At 33.9% G+C, this 19,469-nt stretch overlaps 1 protein-coding gene across 1 annotated transcript in view; it reads right to left on the reverse strand.

Moving 5' to 3' along the window:
- Nucleotides 1-19,469, reverse strand: part of LOC136043861 (kinesin-like protein KIF23) — a 77,603-nt gene that overhangs the window by 8,342 nt on the left and 49,792 nt on the right. The window contains exons 11-13 of the mRNA XM_065728811.1: nucleotides 15,459-15,657; nucleotides 10,047-10,150; nucleotides 6,665-6,998 (exon numbers count right to left, since the gene is read on the reverse strand). Coding sequence (XP_065584883.1) covers nucleotides 6,665-6,998; nucleotides 10,047-10,150; nucleotides 15,459-15,657 — 637 coding nt within the window. The remainder of the gene's footprint in view (nucleotides 1-6,664; nucleotides 6,999-10,046; nucleotides 10,151-15,458; nucleotides 15,658-19,469) is intronic.

The raw sequence follows: 19,469 nt of genomic DNA on the forward strand, positions 1-19,469 counted from the left end.
CGACCGATCCCACTCATGACACAAGTGAAAATTTAAGAATAACAAAGTTTTTTTTTTACTTGTTATAGATACAAGTGAAAATTTAAGAGTAGCAAAGTTTTTTGCTTGTTATGGATACCTATTTCTGCAATCTTCCAGTATAGATTAGCTTATAGCATAGATTATAGACGACGTTGAGTCAAGTACCAAAACTTCCATCCACTTCTTCGTCTGAGGACAATCCTATTGATATGAGCTCGTTAAATATAAGAAGCGTTTATACAGAAAAATGTGCAGCAATGGAAATTGCGTCAAATCCTCAATCGTACGTAAGACATAGAAATAGCCTCCAGAAGACGTGGAGTCAAGAGTCAAAATTTACATCCTCTTCTTCATCTGAGGACAATCCTATTGATATGAGCTCGTTAAATATAAGAAGCGTTTATACAGAAAAATGTGCAGCAATGGAAATTGCGTCAAATCCTCAATCGTTCGTAAGACATAGAAATAGCCTCCAGAAGACGTGGAGTCAAGTATCGAAACTTACATCCTCTTCTTCATCTGAGGACAATCCTATTGATATGAGCTCGTTAAATATAAGAAGCGTTTATAGAGAAAAATGTGCAGCAATGGAAATTGCGTCAAATCCTCAATCGTTCGTAAGACATAGAAATAGCCTCCAGAAGACGTGGAGTCAAGTATCGAAACTTACATCCTCTTCTTCATCTGAGGACAATCCTATTGATATGAGCTCGCTAAATATAGGAAGCGTTTATACAGAAAAATGTGCAGCAATGGAAATTGCGTCAAATCCTCAATCGTTCGTAAGACATAGAAATAGCCTCCAGAAGACGTGGAGTCAAGTATCGAAACTTACATCCTCTTCTTCATCTGAGGACAATCCTATCTATAAAAGATCGTTAAATATAAGAAGCGTTTATACAGAAAAAAAGGCAGCAATGGAAATTGCGTCAAATCCTCAATCGTTCGTAAGACATAGAAATAGCCTCCAGAAGACGTGGAGTCAAGTATCGAAACTTACACCCTCTTCTTCTTCTGAGGACAATCCTATTGATATGAGCTCGTTAAATATAAGAAGCGTTTTTACAGAAAAATGTGCAGCAATGGAAATTGCGTCAAATTCTCAATCGTTCGTAAGACATAGAAATAGCCTCCAGAAGGCGTGGAGTCAAGTATCGAAACTTACATCCTCTTCTTCATCTGAGGACAATCCTATTGATATGAGCTCGTTAAATACAAGAAGCGTTTATACAGAAAAACGTGCAGCAATGGAAATTGCGTCAAATCCTCAATCGTTCGTAAGACATAGAAATAGCCTCCAGAAGACGTGGAGTCAAGTATCGAAACTTACATCTTCTTCTTCATCTAAGGACAATCAAGAGATCGTTAAATATAAGAAGCATTTATACAGAAAAAATGTGCAGCAATGGAAATTGCGTCAAATCCTCAATCGTTCGTAAGACATAGAAATAGCCTCCAGAAGACGTGGAGTCAAGTATCAAAACTTACATCCTCTTCTTCATCTGAGGACAATCCTATCGATAAAAGATCGTTAAATATAAGAATCGTTTATACAGAAAAATGTGCAGCAATGGAAATTGCGTCAAATCCTCAATTTTTCGTGGGACATAGAAATAGCCTCCCGATGACATGGAGTCAAGTATCAGAACTTACATCCACTTCTTCATGTGAGGACAATTTTATTGATATGAGATCATTTAATACAAGAAGCGTTGATACAGAAAAAATGCGCAGCAATGGAAATTGCGTCAAATCCTCAATCGTTCGTGGGACATAGAAATAGCCTCCAGACGACGTGGAGTCAAGTATCAAAACTTACATCCTCTTCTTCATCTGAGGACAATCCTATTGATATGAGATCGTTAAATATAAGAAGCGTTTATACAGAAAAAATGTGCAGCAATAGAAATTGCGTCAAATCCTCAATCGTTCGTGGGACATAGAAATAGCCTCCAGAAGACGTGGAGTCAAGTATTAAAACTTACAACCTCTTCTTCATCTAAGGACAATCCTATTGATATGAGGTCGTTAAATTGAAGCGTTTATACAGAAAAAATGTGCAGCAATAGAAATTGTGTCAAATCCTCAATCTTTCGTGGGACATAGAAATAGCCTCCAGACGACGTAGAGTCAAGTATCAAAACTTACATCCTCTTCTTCATCTGAGGACAATCCTATTGATACGAGATCTTTAAGTATTTGAAGCGTTTGTACAGAAAAAAAAATGCGCAGCAATGGAAATTGCGTCAAATCCTCAATCGTTCGTGGTACATAGAAATAGCCTCCAGACGACGTGGAGTCAAGTATCGAAACTTACATCCTCTTCTTCATCTGAGGACAATCAAGAGATCGTTAAATATAAGAAGCATTTATACGGAAAAAATGTGCAGCAATGGAAATTGCGTCAAATCCTCAATCTTTCGTGGGACATAGAAATAGCCTCCAGGCGACGTGGAGTTAAGAGTGAAAATTTACATCATCTTCTTCATCAGAGGACAATCCTATTGATACGAGATCGTTAAATATAAGAAGCGTTTATACAGAAAAAATGTCCAGCAATGGAAATTGCGTCAAATCCTCATTCTTTCGTGGGACATAGAAATAGCCTCCAGACGACGTGGAGTCAAGTATCAAAACTTACATCCTCTTCTTCACCTGAAAAAAATCCTATTGATACGAGATCGTTAAATATAAGAAGCGTTTATATAGAAAAAATGTCTAGCAATGGAAATTAAGTCAAATTCTTAATCTTTCGTGGGACATAGAAATAGCCCCCAGGCGACGTGGAGTTAAGAATCAAAATTTACATCCTCTTCTTCATCAGAGGACAATCCTATTGATACAAGATCGTTTAATATAAGAAGCGTTTATACAGAAAAAATCTCCAGCAATGGAAATTGCGTCAAATCCTCATTCTTTCGTGGGACATAGAAATAGCCTCCAGGCGACGTGGAGTTAAGAATCAAATTTTACACCCTTTCTTCATCAGAGGACAATCCTATTAATATGCGACCGTTAAATTTAAGAAGCATTTATACAGAAAAAATGTGCAGCAATGGAAATTGCGTCAAATCCTCAATCGTTCGTAAGACATAGAAATAGCCTCCAGAAGACGTGGAGTCAAGTATCAAAACTTACATCCTCTTCTTCATCTGAGGACAATCCTATCGATAAAAGATCGTTAAATATAAGAAGCGTTTATACAGAAAAATGTGCAGCAATGGAAATTGCGTCAAATCCTCAATCTTTCGTGAGACATAGAAATAGCCTCCAGACGACGTGGAGTCAAGTATCTAAACTTACATCCTCTTCTTCATCTGAGGACAATCCTATTGATATGAGGTCGTTAAATTTAAGAAGCGTTTATACAGAAAAAATGTGCAGCAATAGAAATTGCGTCAAATCCTCAATCTTTCATGAGACATAGAAATATCCTCCAGAAGACGTGGAGTCAAGTATCAAAACTTACATCCTCTTCTTCAGCTGAGGACAATCCTATTGATATGAGGTCGTTAAATTTAAGAAGCGTTTATACAGAAAAAATGTCCAGCAATGGAAATTGCGTCAAATCCTCATTCTTTCGTGGGACATAGAAATAGCCTCCAGGCGACGTGGAGTTAAGAATCAAATTTTACACCCTTTCTTCATCAGAGGACAATCCTATTAATACGCGATCGTTAAATTTAAGAAGCATTTATACAGAAAAAATGTGCAGCAATGGAAATTGCGTCAAATCCTCAATCGTTCGTAAGACATAGAAATAGCCTCCAGAAGACGTGGAGTCAAGTATCAAAACTTACATCCTCTTCTTCATCTGAGGACAATCCTATCGATAAAAGATCGTTAAATATAAGAAGCGTTTATACAGAAAAATGTGCAGCAATGGAAATTGCGTCAAATCCTCAATCTTTCGTGAGACATAGAAATAGCCTCCAGACGACGTGGAGTCAAGTATCTAAACTTACATCCTCTTCTTCATCTGAGGACAATCCTATTGATATGAGGTCGTTAAATTTAAGAAGCGTTTATACAGAAAAAATGTGCAGCAATAGAAATTGCGTCAAATCCTCAATCTTTCGTGAGACATAGAAATAGCCTCCAGACGACGTGGAGTCAAGTATCAAAACTTACATCCTCTTCTTCATCTGAGGACAATCCTATCGATAAAAGATCGTTAAATATAAGAAGCGTTTATACAGAAAAATGTGCAGCAATGGAAATTGCGTCAAATCCTCAATCTTTCTTGAAACATAGAAATAGCCTCCAGACGACGTGGAGTCAAGTATCAAAACTTACATCCTATTCTTCATCTGAGGATAATCCTATTGATATGAGATCGTTAAATATAAGAAGCGTTTATACAGAAAAAAATGTGCAGCAATAGAAATTGCGTCAAATCCTCATTCTTTTGTGGGACATACAAATAGCCTCCAGGCGACGTGGAGTTAAGTATCAAAATTTACATCCACTTCTTCATCTGAGGACAATCCTATTGATATGAGCTCTTGGAAAGTCATTTCTCTTCCTTATTTTCAAATAATCCAACTCTTCTTAAGAAGATGTGCTTTTGTTCATAAGGCCATGCTAGGAATTGGATTACGATTACACCGGCATCTTTTTAAGCACATATTCATCGTCTATAACTAGAAACAGGATCAAGTTCTGATAGCCTTCAACCAGAACATTAGATCTACAGGAAAACAAAATTATGCGAACATCTTGCTATCTTATTCTAGGTCTATATCACCCGGCATCATACACGTGATGAGCAAACTTAAGATCCTAGTAACGTGTATTTCAAAAAAAAAAAAGATCTGATCTTTTGCAATTCGTCCAGACTGATAGCCGTATGCTCAACGATTGGAAAGCTGCTTGAGAAACTTCTATGAAGTATAATCACGGCGATAACCGACTTGGTTTTGGGAAGGACTTGGTGTGGAAAATGCCAATGCAGCTTTTATAGCGATTCTTGAAAGGCATAAAAAGTAAAAACAGTAATCTTTACGTCCGTGCCATTTATATTTCAAAGGCTTTTGGCTCCCTTCTTCATTCCCAAGCCATTCTGTCTCTCTTTAGAAACTAAGCTAATCTATTTGTGTGCTCCTGCCAATGGAAGTGATATCAGAAGTCCTCAATCCCAATACGTTTGCACGGTAATGTTAGTAGTCGTATTTGTGGGCGCCGAGGTGTTAAGAATTGTAAAAGAAGAATAATGTTAAGCAAGGTTAATTTAATAATGCTATCAGGGTAGTTACTTGACAGATTCCAGGAAACTGAATTGAGCCAAATATCGATACAAGGGACTTGCCATATGCCGACAACACTGCCCTTTTAGCTAGTAATCTTGATGCAATCCACAACGCTGTTTATATTTTATGCTCTGGACTGAATGAAGTCAGTCTCTCAGTTACTAATCCTGAAGCCGACTTGCTTGCATTTGGACTGGAAACCACTTACACAAATACAATCCAAGTTGGTCCAACTGCATCTCATCTTCCAGTTCACTTAGATATTTAGATCATCCAATAGGAACATGATTTGAATCCACTGGAAAGCTTATCATTGATTCCTTACAGGAAAAACTAAGAAAATCCTATAGGCTTCTACCCACGATAAAAGGCCAATTTGATGAAAGACAGCTTCTGCCGGCTATATAACGCGTTTTTCACGCCATGTGTTTTGTAGCGGGCACCCCATTAGAAGCTTTTTCCCGCACTTCAAAAATCAAATCCTTGATAGTTCTCATAAATCCGATCATTGGGAAATTCGCAGTCACATTATAGAAAGGAGATTTAGAAACCAGTGTTAAGATCATTGCAATTTGTAGTCACTCTCATATGCTGGTTTTCTTTCTTTCTCTGTCTTAGCCCAGGACCTACGATCAAGCCCGAATCTAGGGGGGCTATAGGAGGCAAGCGCTTTGAACGAGATTTCTCGGTATCCTTATTTGGATTTGCAAAAGCTACATTTCCTGACTGTACCGCGTTTTGGAGATATGCCAAAAATGGAGGTGCTTTCACAAGTGTTTGCTAACCGTTCCAACATAATTGTCAATTTACCTCTGATGCTTCTTCTATCAAGTGCATAGTGTCGTAAGTTTTGAGGTCTCATAGTATTTGTCCTATACTCAGTGAGTGCTTAAAAGTCAAAGTTTTAAATTGTTTTTAATTTTGACAACGTTTTTATTTTTATTCTTTCTCACTTTCTTCCATTATTTCTATTTTTAAATTACGTTCTATTTTTCATTATATCCTTCTCTTTTTATACTTATCTTATTGTATCATTGTTATGTACCAAGCATAATAATAATTTATTTTAGTTATTACTGGAATAAAAAAGAAATAAAACGTGGAAATTACGGAGAAATTTCATAAGTAGAATTTTTTGTGGGCATTTATAATTTTCACTCCTTTTTCGCTTGACGTCTTCTTTCTTTTTTCAAACAAATTTGTACTTTACATTTTGCTTCTCTCGCTTGTCAGAATAACAAAATAGGCAATGAAAAAAGTTACAAACCGGAACTAAAAATTTTGAAGAAAAAAAGGGAACAAAATATAAATGATAATACAATAGAACTAATAGAAACAGGATAAGTAGAAAATAGAAATAGGATAATAGAAAAGAACAAAAATAAAACACTTACGAGTTCCACCCTTGTCAAACTTTTTTCTCAAGGCCATATCCCCTAACTTCCTAAGATATCTTTCACTCTCTTGAAGTTGATGTTTCAAATTTTCTGTCTCCTCTGCATTCTTTCGTTCAGCATTCCTTTGAATTCTCTCCTTTTCGTCAAGCAATTTAGTTGAGTACTTTGATTTGACTCTGTTCACTTCCATTTGGCTTTGTCTTAACTGCAGATCCTTATCGTTCAATTCTTGTTCTTTGGCTGCAAGACGACGCTCTAGCTCAGCAATACGTCGTGTTTTAGTGTCGATTGATAGTCTCACGTTCATATAATCGGTGTCGACTTTCCGCCTCTAATAATTGACAAAATTTAGTTTAGCAACAGCACTGACTTAAAAGGCTTTCAACGCACTATTAATATAACTTATTCAATAGATTTTGCATTATTAATATAATTAAGATACTAATATATTTTAATGCAATCTATGAGAAATTTTCTGAAAACAACGATATGGTAATTTTCAGAAGAACGTCAAAAAAAAGAAGTTTGCAGCAAATACATCGAAGTAAAATATTCAATAAAGTAGTTTAAAATAACATTAATCCCAGCGATCTAACATTGCGGTTTTTGCTCTCTGCTATCTCATTTTTGCGGTTTTCTCTGCTTATATGCCTAGTTTGTTTTTGCACCGATTAATTGTTGAAGAGTAGCAGTAGGTGGCAGATATTGTTTTTCTACACCAATTACTATAATGGCTTTTAATACATTATTAATACAACACCAAAACGAATTTTCTGAAGACACTGATATGGTAGCTTTCAAATATATGAAAAAAAGAAAGTTTGCAGCGGACAAACCGGAGTGATATATTCAACAAATTGAAAAAAAAGAAAATAAGTCATCGTTTTAGTTTTGGGATTTTTTTTCTCTCAGCTGTTCTTTTGCGTTTTCTGCACTTATACACCTAGTTTGCTTTTACACTAATTTATTGTTTAAGAGTGGCACTCGATGGCAAATATTTTTTCTAGACCAATTAATATAAGGCTTTTAATCCGATAATAATACAAACTTATGAGGAATTTTCTGTATCAATATGGTGATTTTTTACGCCTAAAGCCTACAAATTTCCAGATTTCAAATTGAAATCACAAAATTCCTAAAGCCTTTTTTTTTACAGCATTTATACCAAAAGTCAATTTCCAATAAATTAGTTACGAAAACATCATCCCAAAAAACGTTACACCAATTCTTTGCATAGCTAGTTAGCTCTTACATCAATTTAGTGTTTACTTTACACTATTTTACTTTACGATTACAATTATCTGTTACTTTCCTTACGATTATTACATCACTTTACTAGTGTTTACGGTTCACTTTTATTAGTGTTTACTTTACAATTACTATTTCAATTACTTTACTTACAATTACTACTTTACTTTACATAGGATTACTACTTTACTAGTGTTTACTTTACATTCTTTTACTTTACGATTACTCTTATATTCTAATTTATTTGCGATTCTCTACATCTTTTACTTTACGATGACAATTATATTTTACTTTACTTACGATTACTATTACAGTTTCCTTTACTTACAAGTACTACTTTACTTTACTAGTGTTTACTTTACATTATTTTACTTTACGATTACTATTATATTTTACTTGCAGGCCATTTTAGTTACAACTTCAGGCGAGTTAAGTCCTGCAGAGTAAGCTTATATGATCATGATACAGATGGTACCGGGTTAACTTCAAGAAAGCTTAATATATTAAAGGTTAATGAAAGGAAAGAGTATCAAATAGGAGTGTTTGTATTTCAGTGTTGGAATGCTTTTGCAAGAATTTTTTTTTGAATATTTTAAAGCCTAGTTCAATTTATCATAATGATACGACAAGGAATGCTGCTAGTCTTATATGTGAGGAACGGATGATAATGACAGTGGGGTATGCAACCAAACACAGTCTGATATTCGTTTCCACATTTCCTCCACCAAGCAGAAAGTGTACCAAAAATTAAAGAATCACATTAAAAAAAAAAAATCTGGAATTTTGCAATCTTAAAGTTCAAGAGAAGTTTTTTTCTGACCATTTAATTTTTTCCTTTTTGTTCTATTTTAGCAGCTGAGTTGCAATTTTTTTCATGGGTATGATGAACTTTTTCTTTTGTTAATAAAATTGTTTGAATTGAAAATTATCTGATGCTTGACCGTTAAACTGCGGTGCGCACGGTTTAACACCATATAAAAATTTCTAAATATATTTTTGTTTCAAACGAGTCAAAACGATTTGAAATGTTTCACTTCAAAAATATAAACTCAGGTAAATTTTATTTAGGCAAATAGTATATTTTTTAAATATTTTAAAAATTTTTCACTAACCACTTTTTTTTTTGTCAGTATATCCAACTTCACGTAAACACAATTACTCTATAATGGGGGGAAGGGGTTAATGTTTTTACTTGCAATCAGCTGTTTAAATAAACCAGTTGTGGAGTGGCGACATTTAGATGGTGAAATTCCGCACCCACCAGTGCCTTGGAATCCCGTGCTTCCTGTTTATTTACATTACTATACTTTTTACTTTACTTTGCTATGCTTTTTACTTTACTTTACTATGCTTTTTACTTATTTAAATTACTTTTGAATTTATTAAATTTACAAGGGCAAAAATTCTAAGCTTTTGATTTCCCAAAGATACAGTAGGCTTTCACTGTGTTCAGTTGTCAAAGTTCATTCCGTACTCAAGCAAAGTAAATGAAAACACGTTTTATTTGATCCAACATCTTTATAATTTATCTACTAAAAAGGTCTTGCCAATATGAAAACACTATATATTTGAGCTTACTTTTAAAATACACCCTGCTATAGTACCGATCAAACATCGACAGATTAAGCAACTTATATCGAAAAATAAGCTCATTTTTCAGATGGTTTTAAAATAAATTAATATTTATAGCTGAATATAAGGAAATTTTTACATTTCCTATAGATTTTGACTTTTAGGAAAAAGTAGAAATTGGAGGAAAGCTATATCAAAGAAACCAAATTTTGGGTTCTCTGATTCCAGAATATGGATCTATGGAACCCAGAATTTTGGGTTCTATAGGATCTAAGTCCTATAGATTTTGACTTTTAGGAAAAAGTAGAAATTGGAGGAAAGATATATCGAAGGGACCAAACTTTGGGTTCTATAGGATCTTAAACTAGCTCTGATTTTACTATGGTGTGGCATGTCCGTCCTCCGTGTGGTTCTGTACACAGAATTCAGAACACACAAACCATCCTTTTTGATTTCCGCATGAAATGGTAAAAATACTAAGTTATTAAACAATAAAAATGTTATGGAAGAATTAAAAAAAAAGTAGATGCTCACAAAATGCATAGGCACATAGACTAACCTTACTAATTTCCGCATCAAGTTGACCCTTCAAGGTGTCTACTTCGAAATTCTGCTTATGACTATCATTTTCTAAAGCGACAAGACGATTTCTAAAAGCAGTTCCTGAAAAGAAAAGAAAAGAATTTTGCTAATTTTTTTAACAGAATGGTTGCTTTTTATGTAATTTATCTGTTTTGTTTTGATTGATTTGACTCCTAAAGAATTCAGCATACGGGAGAATATGAGAATGATTGTGATGATACGGTTAAACTATTAAATCACTAACACAACTGCAGCTATTACAATAAGTAGCGGCCTAAGAGAAGTCTAAAACTAACTAACATTTGGCGAACGAAATTATAACACTCATATATAAAAAAAACAAAAAAAAAAAAGAACAATAGAAATAAAACAACGGTGAAAAAAACCTAGTAAAAAATTCAAAAGATCAACTATTTTTTTAACTTAGTCGTGTTTAAACAGCTCAGGCAAACTACCCTTGATTGTTTTTCGAGATAATACGAGTTTCCAAAGTAAAAGTGAGAGAAGAATAATTTTTCGGAAATTAAAAGAGTTCAGGGCCCGGGAACAGATTTAAAAGTTAATGTTAAGTTACAGATATTAGTGCTAAAGAGGAATGATGATGTGATCAAAAAGTACTATTTAAAAAGTACCATTTAAGGATAAAAAAGTACCACTTTCAAAATTAGTAATAAAAAAGCTAAGAAAGTACTACTTCGATAAAAAGTAGTATTTTCGTGCTACCCATTGCAACGCATTACAACCGATTGCAATACTGGATTTTTATTAATACTAATTTTGGAAGTAGTACTTTTTTGTCCTTAAATAGTACTTTTTCTTCACATGATCTTTCCTCTTTTAGTCCCCCTTTCGAACAAAACTCTTAGATACGCCCTTGACCACAAGAGTTGAAATCCATTCTGAAGTGAAAAAAAGGATAACTGGTAATCTTGTTTTATAATAATAACCTACCAAAATCATCTATCATCCATCATGTTTGTCCGACTTGTAAAAACGTAATTAAGATTTTCATTTGTTTATATGAATTTAAACTAATTTTAAAATTTCGACTAATTTTGAAAGTAAAACTTTTTTGCCCTTAAATAGTACTTTTTAAATGTTTTTGTTAAATCTATACTATTTATTATCGTCATTAATTTTTGGATTTTTCGCTTCCTTTTGTATCCGCTCTTAAAGGCTTTTAAAACCGTATAGAAGCTTCATGAGCTCCTACTCGACAGGAATTTCGACGGTGTTTGTAAATGTGATGTGGGTGCCTATGTGATCGACTATGAATCCGAATGTAGTGAACTATAATAATAGTAACGCAATAACATACGATAATAAAAATAATAATGATATAGCATGTAATAATCATGCAAAAATGTGGATTGGTGCTACTATTAAGAGCTATAATAATAGTAATAAATACTATGTAATGATAGTATAGAATATGTAATAATGATATGCGAGATGTTGAATTGGTCCCGCTATCTAGAGCTATAATAATAGTAATACCATAATACACAATAATAATATATAACATATAATTGCAATGTATTAATGTAATAATTGTAAAGAAGAGGCCATAAAAAAAAGAGAGAAAAAAAAAAAGAAGCAAGTAACTCTGTAGCAGAATATTCTATGTCTTTTGGTCCAGTGCTAAAACCCAAGCTACTCACTGAGGAATTTTGGGTTCAACCCCTATTGCAGCAGTGACTTCTATCACAAATCATCGTTCAGTAAGATGGCTTCAAATAATACATTTAATTACATACTGGACGATGGATCAGAGTAACGACCTAGCGTTGCCTATAGTAAAGAGGCAAAAGGTTTCAAGGTATTATTTATTTATCAATTTTGTCCCATAGCCATTTCTTATGTAAGGGGTGATCGCAGATAAACGCAAACAAAAGGTAAACAGTAGGGAACTTTTTGTAATACAATGAAACTTAAAACTCAAATGAGTTGAGTTCTCATTGAGTTGAGTACTGTGAATGTCCGAAGTCTGGTTAATGCCGACATTCACTGGTGAATGTCCGAAATTCCTTTTTCTTTCCTTGGATTCAATTAGCTATGCAAATTAGCCTTTTCAGTCTTATACAAGCTTTGATGGTGAAAGTTAAAGTTAGGCTAGGGTAAATTAGCTTATAAATCTCAGAAATGGGTTGAAAACCTAAGCTAGCCTGTCACCATCAAACCTTGCATAAAACTGAAAAAGTTAACTGGCAACGAAAATTGAATCCAAGGAGAAAAAGACATTCATATATATATATATATATATATATATATATATATATATAAACTTACAGTAAAGTACGACCTTTAAAACTAAGAATTTTTAAAACAGTCACAGAATCCTCATTACAACGTAGTTCAACCAGAGTCCTTAGTGAATTAAAAAAAAATATTTTTTGTTTTGTTTAACTAGACATAAAAAAAAGATATTTATAATATATTCTGTTTTCAGTAAAGCACAAAAGGCTTTAGAACTTTTACGGCTAGGGGAGGGGAAAGGGGCCGTAACCGAATTTCTCTTAATAGTGATTTTTGTTCGTTTTAAGTTCCACATGAGCACTCAATTTAATCTGTGCTCATTTTAAAGTCAACCCAGTACTCAATTTTATTTTTGCTCGTTTGAAGTTTAACCTGAGGACTAACTTTAATTTTTGCTCGTTTGAAGTTCAACGCGAGTACTCAATTTAATTTTTGCTCATTTGAAGTTCAACGTGAGTACTCAATTTAATTTTTGTTCGTCTGAAGTCCAACGTGAGTACTCACTTTAATTTTTGCTCGTTTTAAGTTCAACATCTTAATACTCAATTTAATTTTTACTCGTTTTAAGTTCAACGTGAGTACTAAATTTATTTTTTGCTCGTTTTAAGTTCAACGTGAGTACTAAATTTAATTTTTGCTTGTTTTGAGTTCAACGTGAGTACAAAATTTAATTTTTGCTCGTTTTAAGTTCAACGTCAATACTCAATTTAATTTTTGTGAGGACTCACTTTAATTTTTGCTCGATTAAGTTCAAAGTGAGTAAAAGATTTAATTTTTGCTCGTTTGAAGTTCAACACGAGTGCTCAATTTAATTTTTACTCGTTTTAAGTTCAACGTGAGTACTCAATTTAATTTTTGCTCGTTTGAAGTTCAACATGAGTACTCAATTTAATTTTTGCTCATTTTAAGTTCAACGTGAGTACTCACTTTAATTTTTGCTCCTTTTAAGTTCAACGTGAGTACTCAATTTAGTTTTAATTTAAGTTAAATTAATTTTATTCAAGTTCAACATCTTAATTCTCAATTTCATTTTTGTTCGTTTCAAGTTCAACGTGAGTACTCAATTTAATTTTTGTTCGTGTTAAGTTCAAAATGAGTACGAAATTAAATTTTTGCCTGTTTTGAGTTCAACGTAAGTACTAAATTTAATTTTTGCTCGTTTTAAGTTCAATGTCAATACTCAATTTAATTTTTGTGAGGACTCACTTTAATTTTTGCTCGATTAAGTTCAAAATGAGTAAAGGATTTAGTTTTTGCTCGTTTGAAGTTCAACGTGAGTACTAGATTTATTTGTTGCTCGTTTCAATTTCAACGCGAGTACTCAATTTAATTGTTGCTCATTTGAAGCTCAACGCGAGTACTCAACTTAATATTAGCTCATTTGAAGTTCAACGTGAGTACTCACTTTAATTTTTGCTCCTTCTAAGTTCAACGTGAATACTCACTTTAATTTTTGCTCCTTGTAAGTTCAACGTGAGTACTCACTTTAATTTTAAGTTAAGTTAAATTAATTTTATTCAAGTTCAACATCTTAAATCGCAATTTAATTTTTGTCCGTTTTAAGTTCAACGTGAGTACTCAATTTAATTTTTGTTCGTGTTAAGTTCAACATGAGTACGAAATTTAATTTTTGCCTGTTTTGAGTTCAAAGTGAGTACTATATTTAATCTTTGCTCGTTTTAAATTCTACGTCAATACTCAATTTAATTTTTGCTCGTTTTAAGTTCAACGTCTTAACACTAAATTAAATTTTTGCTCGTTTAAAGTACAACGTCTTACTACTCAATTTAATTTTTTCTCGTTTTAAGCTCAACGTACGTACTAAATTTAATTTTTGCTTGTTTTGAGTTCAGCGTGAGTACTAAATTTAATTTTTGCTCGTTTTAAGTTCAACGTTAATACTCAATTTAATTTTTGCTTCTTTTAAGTTCAACGTTAATACTCACTTTAATTTTTGCTCGTTTTAAGTTCAACGTCTTAATACTCAATTTAATTTTTGCTCGTTTTAAGTTCAATGTGAGTATTCACTTTAATTTTTGCTCGTTTTAAGTTCAAAGTGAGTACTCACTTTAATTTTTGCTTGTTTTAAGTTCAGCGTGGGTATTCAATTTAATTTTTGCTCGTTTTAGGATATATTTATTCATCCATATCAGTATCTGTTATCTTCAGGTTTGATATGATTGTTTATTTTAATTTCTCTTCGTTTGGGACCAGAAATTAAAACCATTTATTTTTTGGTAGTAATTTCTGATCGTATTAAGTTTGGCTTGAGTATTCATTTTAATTTTCTTCTATATGAATACCTGTTTCCTTTAGGGTTGTTGTGATTGTTTATATTGATTTCTGTTCGTTTTTTATTCAATTATTCTTTGATAGTATGTTCTGATTGTTTTAAGTTTAAATTATTGTAGGATTTTATTTGTGTTCATCTTAAGAGAGAGTAGCTCTTTCATTTTCTTTGAAAGCTTTTTTAAGAAAGTTTTTCAAAGTTAATTTCTGTTCTTTTTTGATCACCAAAGTTTTATTATCGGAAAATAGTATAAAAAGATACAAAAATGTAGTAAAAAAATGTTATCATAAAAAAAACCTGGAATTACTATGATTTCCAGATTTCAATAATATATTATAAGTTCAATTTATGTACATTAGATTTTTCTGTCCGTCTTTATGGGGGGGGGGCTATGGTGCCTCCTATGTACTTTTTTTATGGTGTAGAATAAGCTTTTTTCAGCCTGCATCTTATTATCAATTTGAGAGTCGGAGAAATATTTAGTTGTATTTTAAGGGAAGTTCAAGGCGAAACCTCAACTCATTTCAAGGTGGATACGACTATGCGTTCCAAACTAGCATTCCAAAGTCCTAGTCCTAACTGACTTCCAGGTAGACCAACAAACATCAGCGAAGCAGCTACAGTAATTTCTATATGAGAATCGAAGGATAGAGATTCCTCCCAAAGCTTCGTCTATGACCCTTCAAAGAAATTCCAGAGATCTAAACAAAAACACGTGCTTGCTCTAGGTGTCAGACACTAAACAGAACAGGAATATCTATTAGCACCCCCCATCACCCCAAACCCTTATATGACACTTCTTCGGTACCTAGAAGTTCTTCCAGGTACCTCGGTACTACTTACTTCTGGACATTATGTTTGCGCTCAACTGTGACCTAGTGTCAATACGGTGCTGAAGATGACTTTCCAAGTTTGTGAGTATTTCTTGTATGTCTGCATTTCGAGATAATTCATGGGGCGGGAAAGTACCAAGACTGAAGATGACATTCTGGTCAAAATTTGCACGATCTTCACGTGAAATTCTATCTATTTCTTCCTGGAACTAAAGAAAAATAAAGCCATTAAATAATTAATCAGAAATATAGAGGACATATAATCTTACAATAAAAAAATGAAGAAAAAACATTAAGAAACAGGCAGATAAAACCGTAACAAAGACTATTTTTATCCAGTGACTGAGAAATGCGCAAACAAAACATATTTTGATAAGGTACTCCGTTCTACACTGCTCAAAAATACAAAAGAAAAACAAAATTCCAAACAAAACTTAAAATAAAGACAAAAAATATACAAGGGGTTATCTTAAAAGAAAAAAAAAAGGAAAGAGGTGACTGAATCTAAAAATACGAAAAAACCAAGACCACCTGAAAGTTAGATGGATGAACCAAATTAACCATACATTGAATAATACATTATTATAACATGAAAATAATATGTTTTTCTTAAAATTATCATAACTAGGATTTATCACAAACTTATGTAGTATGTAATAGGTATATATTAAAATATTATTAGCATAATGAAATATAAAATATAAGTACAGAATGATAAAATATAAATAGAACATAATAAATATGCATTCATATGATAAACATTCTAAAAAAAAACAAAAAAAACTGAAAAGCCTTATGGCTTGTGCGGTCATTCTCGAAACAACAAAAGAAATAACTCATCAGTAAATTCCCCCCAAAAAAAGAAGAAAACAAAAAACAAGCAAAAAAAAAAAAAAAAAAACAAGAACTAAGAGCTCATATGGCACTTGTGACGAGGCCGGAAGAGCCAAGAGCTCATATGACATGAGCTCTAGTAAAATTCTTAGAATCAATGGATTGATTTAAAAGGAAAATCAGAGGCTTAATGCCGGTCAGGATTTAAAATAAGACCTCTGAGACACAAGGTCCCTCTAAATATCAAAATTCATTAAAATCCGATAACCCACTCGTAACTTAAAAATACCACATTTTTTCTAATTTTTCCTCTTCCTTCAGCCCCCCAGATGGTCGAATCGGGGAAAACGACTCTATCAAGTCAATTTGTGCAGGTCCCTGACACGCCTACCAATTTTAATCTTCCTAGCACGTCCAAAAGCCCCAAACTCGCCAAAGCACTGGACCCCCCTAACTCCCCAAAAGAGAGCAGATCCAGGCCGTTTATGTCAATTACGTATCTACGACATTTGCTTATTCTACCTACCAAGTTTCATCCCGATCTCTCCACTCTAAGCGTTTTCCGAGATTTCCTGTTTCCCCCTCCAAAGTCCCCCGATGTCACCAGACCTGGTCGGGATTTAAAATAAGAGCTCTAAGACATGAGTTCCTTCTATATATCAAATTTCAGTAAGATCTGGTCACCCGTTCTTAAGTTAAAAATACCTCAACTTTTCTAATTTTTCCGAATTAACACCCCCTCCCCGCAATTCCCCCAAAGAGAGCGGATCCGTTCCAATTATGTCAATCACATAACTAGAACGTGTGCTTTTTCTTCGCATCAAGTTTCATCCCGATCTCTCCACTCTAAGCATTTTCCGAAATTTCTGTTTCCCCCTTCCAACCCCCTATGTACAAAAATCCGATTCGAATCGAAAATGGAGAATTTGAGACATAAAATCTTTCTATATAGCAAATTTCATTAAGATCTGATCACCCATTCGTAAGATAAAGATACCTCAATTTTCACGTTTTCCAAGATATCCGGTTTCACCCTCCAATTCCCCGAAATGTCACTGGATCTGGTCAGTATTTAGAATAAGAGCTCTGCAGCAAAAGATTCTTCTAAATATCAAATTTCATTAAGATCTGATCATGTGTTCGTAAGTTACAAATGCATCACTTTTTCTAATTTTTCGAATTACCCCCACGCCACCAGCTCCCCCAATGAGAGCGGATCCAGTTCGATTATCTCAGTCACGTATCTTGGACTTAAGCTTATTCTTCCCACCAAGTTTCATCCTGATCTCTCCACTCGAAGCCTTTTCTAAGATTTCCGGTTCTCCTCGCCCCAACTACCCCCAATGACACTGGATCCAGCCCAGATTTAGATAAGAGATCTGAGTTAAGTTCCTTCTAAATATGAAATTTCATTAAGATCCGATCACTCCTTCGTAAGTTAAAAATACCTCATTTTTTCTGATTTTTTAAAATTAACCCCCCCCCCAGCTCCCCCAGAGAGCGGATCCGTTCCGCTTATGTCAATCACTTATCTAGGACTTGTGATTATTTTTCCCACCAACTCTCATCCCTATCCCTCCACTCTAAGCGTTTTCCAAGATTTTAGGCTTCCCCCTCCAACTCCCCCTAATGTCACCGGACCTGGCCGGGATTTAAAATAAGAGCTCTGAGACACGATATCCTTCTAAATATCAAATTTCATTAAGATCCGATCACCCGTTCGTAAGTTAAAAATACCTCATTCTTTCTAATTTTCCGGAACTAACCGTTCCCCCGCTCCCCTTCAGATGGTCGAATCGGGAAAACGAATATTTCTAATTTAATCTGGTCAGATCTCTGATACGCCTGCCAATTTTCATCGTCCTAGCTTATCTGGAAGTGCCTAACCTAGCAAAACCGGGACAGACAGACCGACAAAATTTGCGATCGCTATATGCCACTTGGTTAATACCAAGTGCCATAAAAATCTCCACTTGAGACCCTGTACTATACTTATCTAATGTAACAATACTATTCTATACTATTTCTCTACTCTATATATAAAAAAAAACAACAATACATCGGTCCCTAGCCAACCTACGAATCTATCTACCTCTTAGGAATATATCTTCTGTCTTTCAATTTTATTGTGAATTCATGAAGTAACTTTTAGTGTGATTTCAGGGCACAAGTACAAGCTACACAGAGGTTTTATTTATTTCCCAGGGTTCAAGGCAGTTATTGAAAAATTAAATTAAAAAGCTGCACAGTTTCACTTATTTCCCAGGGTTCAAGCGAGTTATTGAAAAATTAAATTAAAAAGCTGCACAGAGGTTTCACTTATTTCCCAGGGTTCAAGGCAGTCATTGAAAAGTTAAATTAGAAAAAGAAAAATAGCAAGTTTTTTCAACTGAGAGAAGGAGCAACATTGAAACTTAAAGCAAACAGAAATTATTCCGTATATGAGGTGGCTTATCTTCTCCTCAATACCTTGCTCTTAACGCTAAAATATTTTTGAACTTTTGAAAAAGCCTCCATGTTCTAATTAAATAGCCCTTGGGCTTCAGGAGTCAATCTTAAAGAATTCGGACAAAAAGTCGAACTTTAACGTAAGAGGAAGGTATTGAGGAAGGGGCAACCCTCTCATATACGGAATAATTTTTGTTCATTTTAAGTTTCAATGTTGTTCGGTACTTTTAGTTGAAAAAACTTGTGTGAAATTTAATTTCTGATCGTTTTTCAAAAATTTCTTTGCGGAAATTTCTTACAGACGATTCCGCCTGAAAAATTCTCCTTAGCATACTGTCATTTAAAGACTTTGATTTCTGATCATTTTCAAACCATGACGGATATCCCACTTCTCGGAACAATTTTCCCGGAAATCCCTCAATCCCAGTGGAAAGTTGCTCCCGCGGAAAATGAAGGGCTAGTTGACCTTTAATCATTTTGGTTACTTAAAAGGGAACTAGAACTTTCAATGTCAGATTAAATGAGCCCTCTCTTAATCTCCTCGGATCTGTAATTAAATAAGATCAACCCTGAAAAAAAAAGACGCATCCTTGATCTTTCTTGTGCAAAATTCCATATTTTTGTATATGGGAGCTAAAAACCTCTACAGTAGGGTTCACTATTATACTGAATCTGAGGGTGTGATTTTTGTTAAGGTCGATTGACGTTTTGCCCCCCCCCCTTCCTTTTCAAGAATTGT

Source organism: Artemia franciscana, chromosome 2 (assembly GCF_032884065.1).
Source record: "Artemia franciscana chromosome 2, ASM3288406v1, whole genome shotgun sequence".
Lineage (NCBI taxonomy): Eukaryota > Metazoa > Arthropoda > Branchiopoda > Anostraca > Artemiidae > Artemia > Artemia franciscana.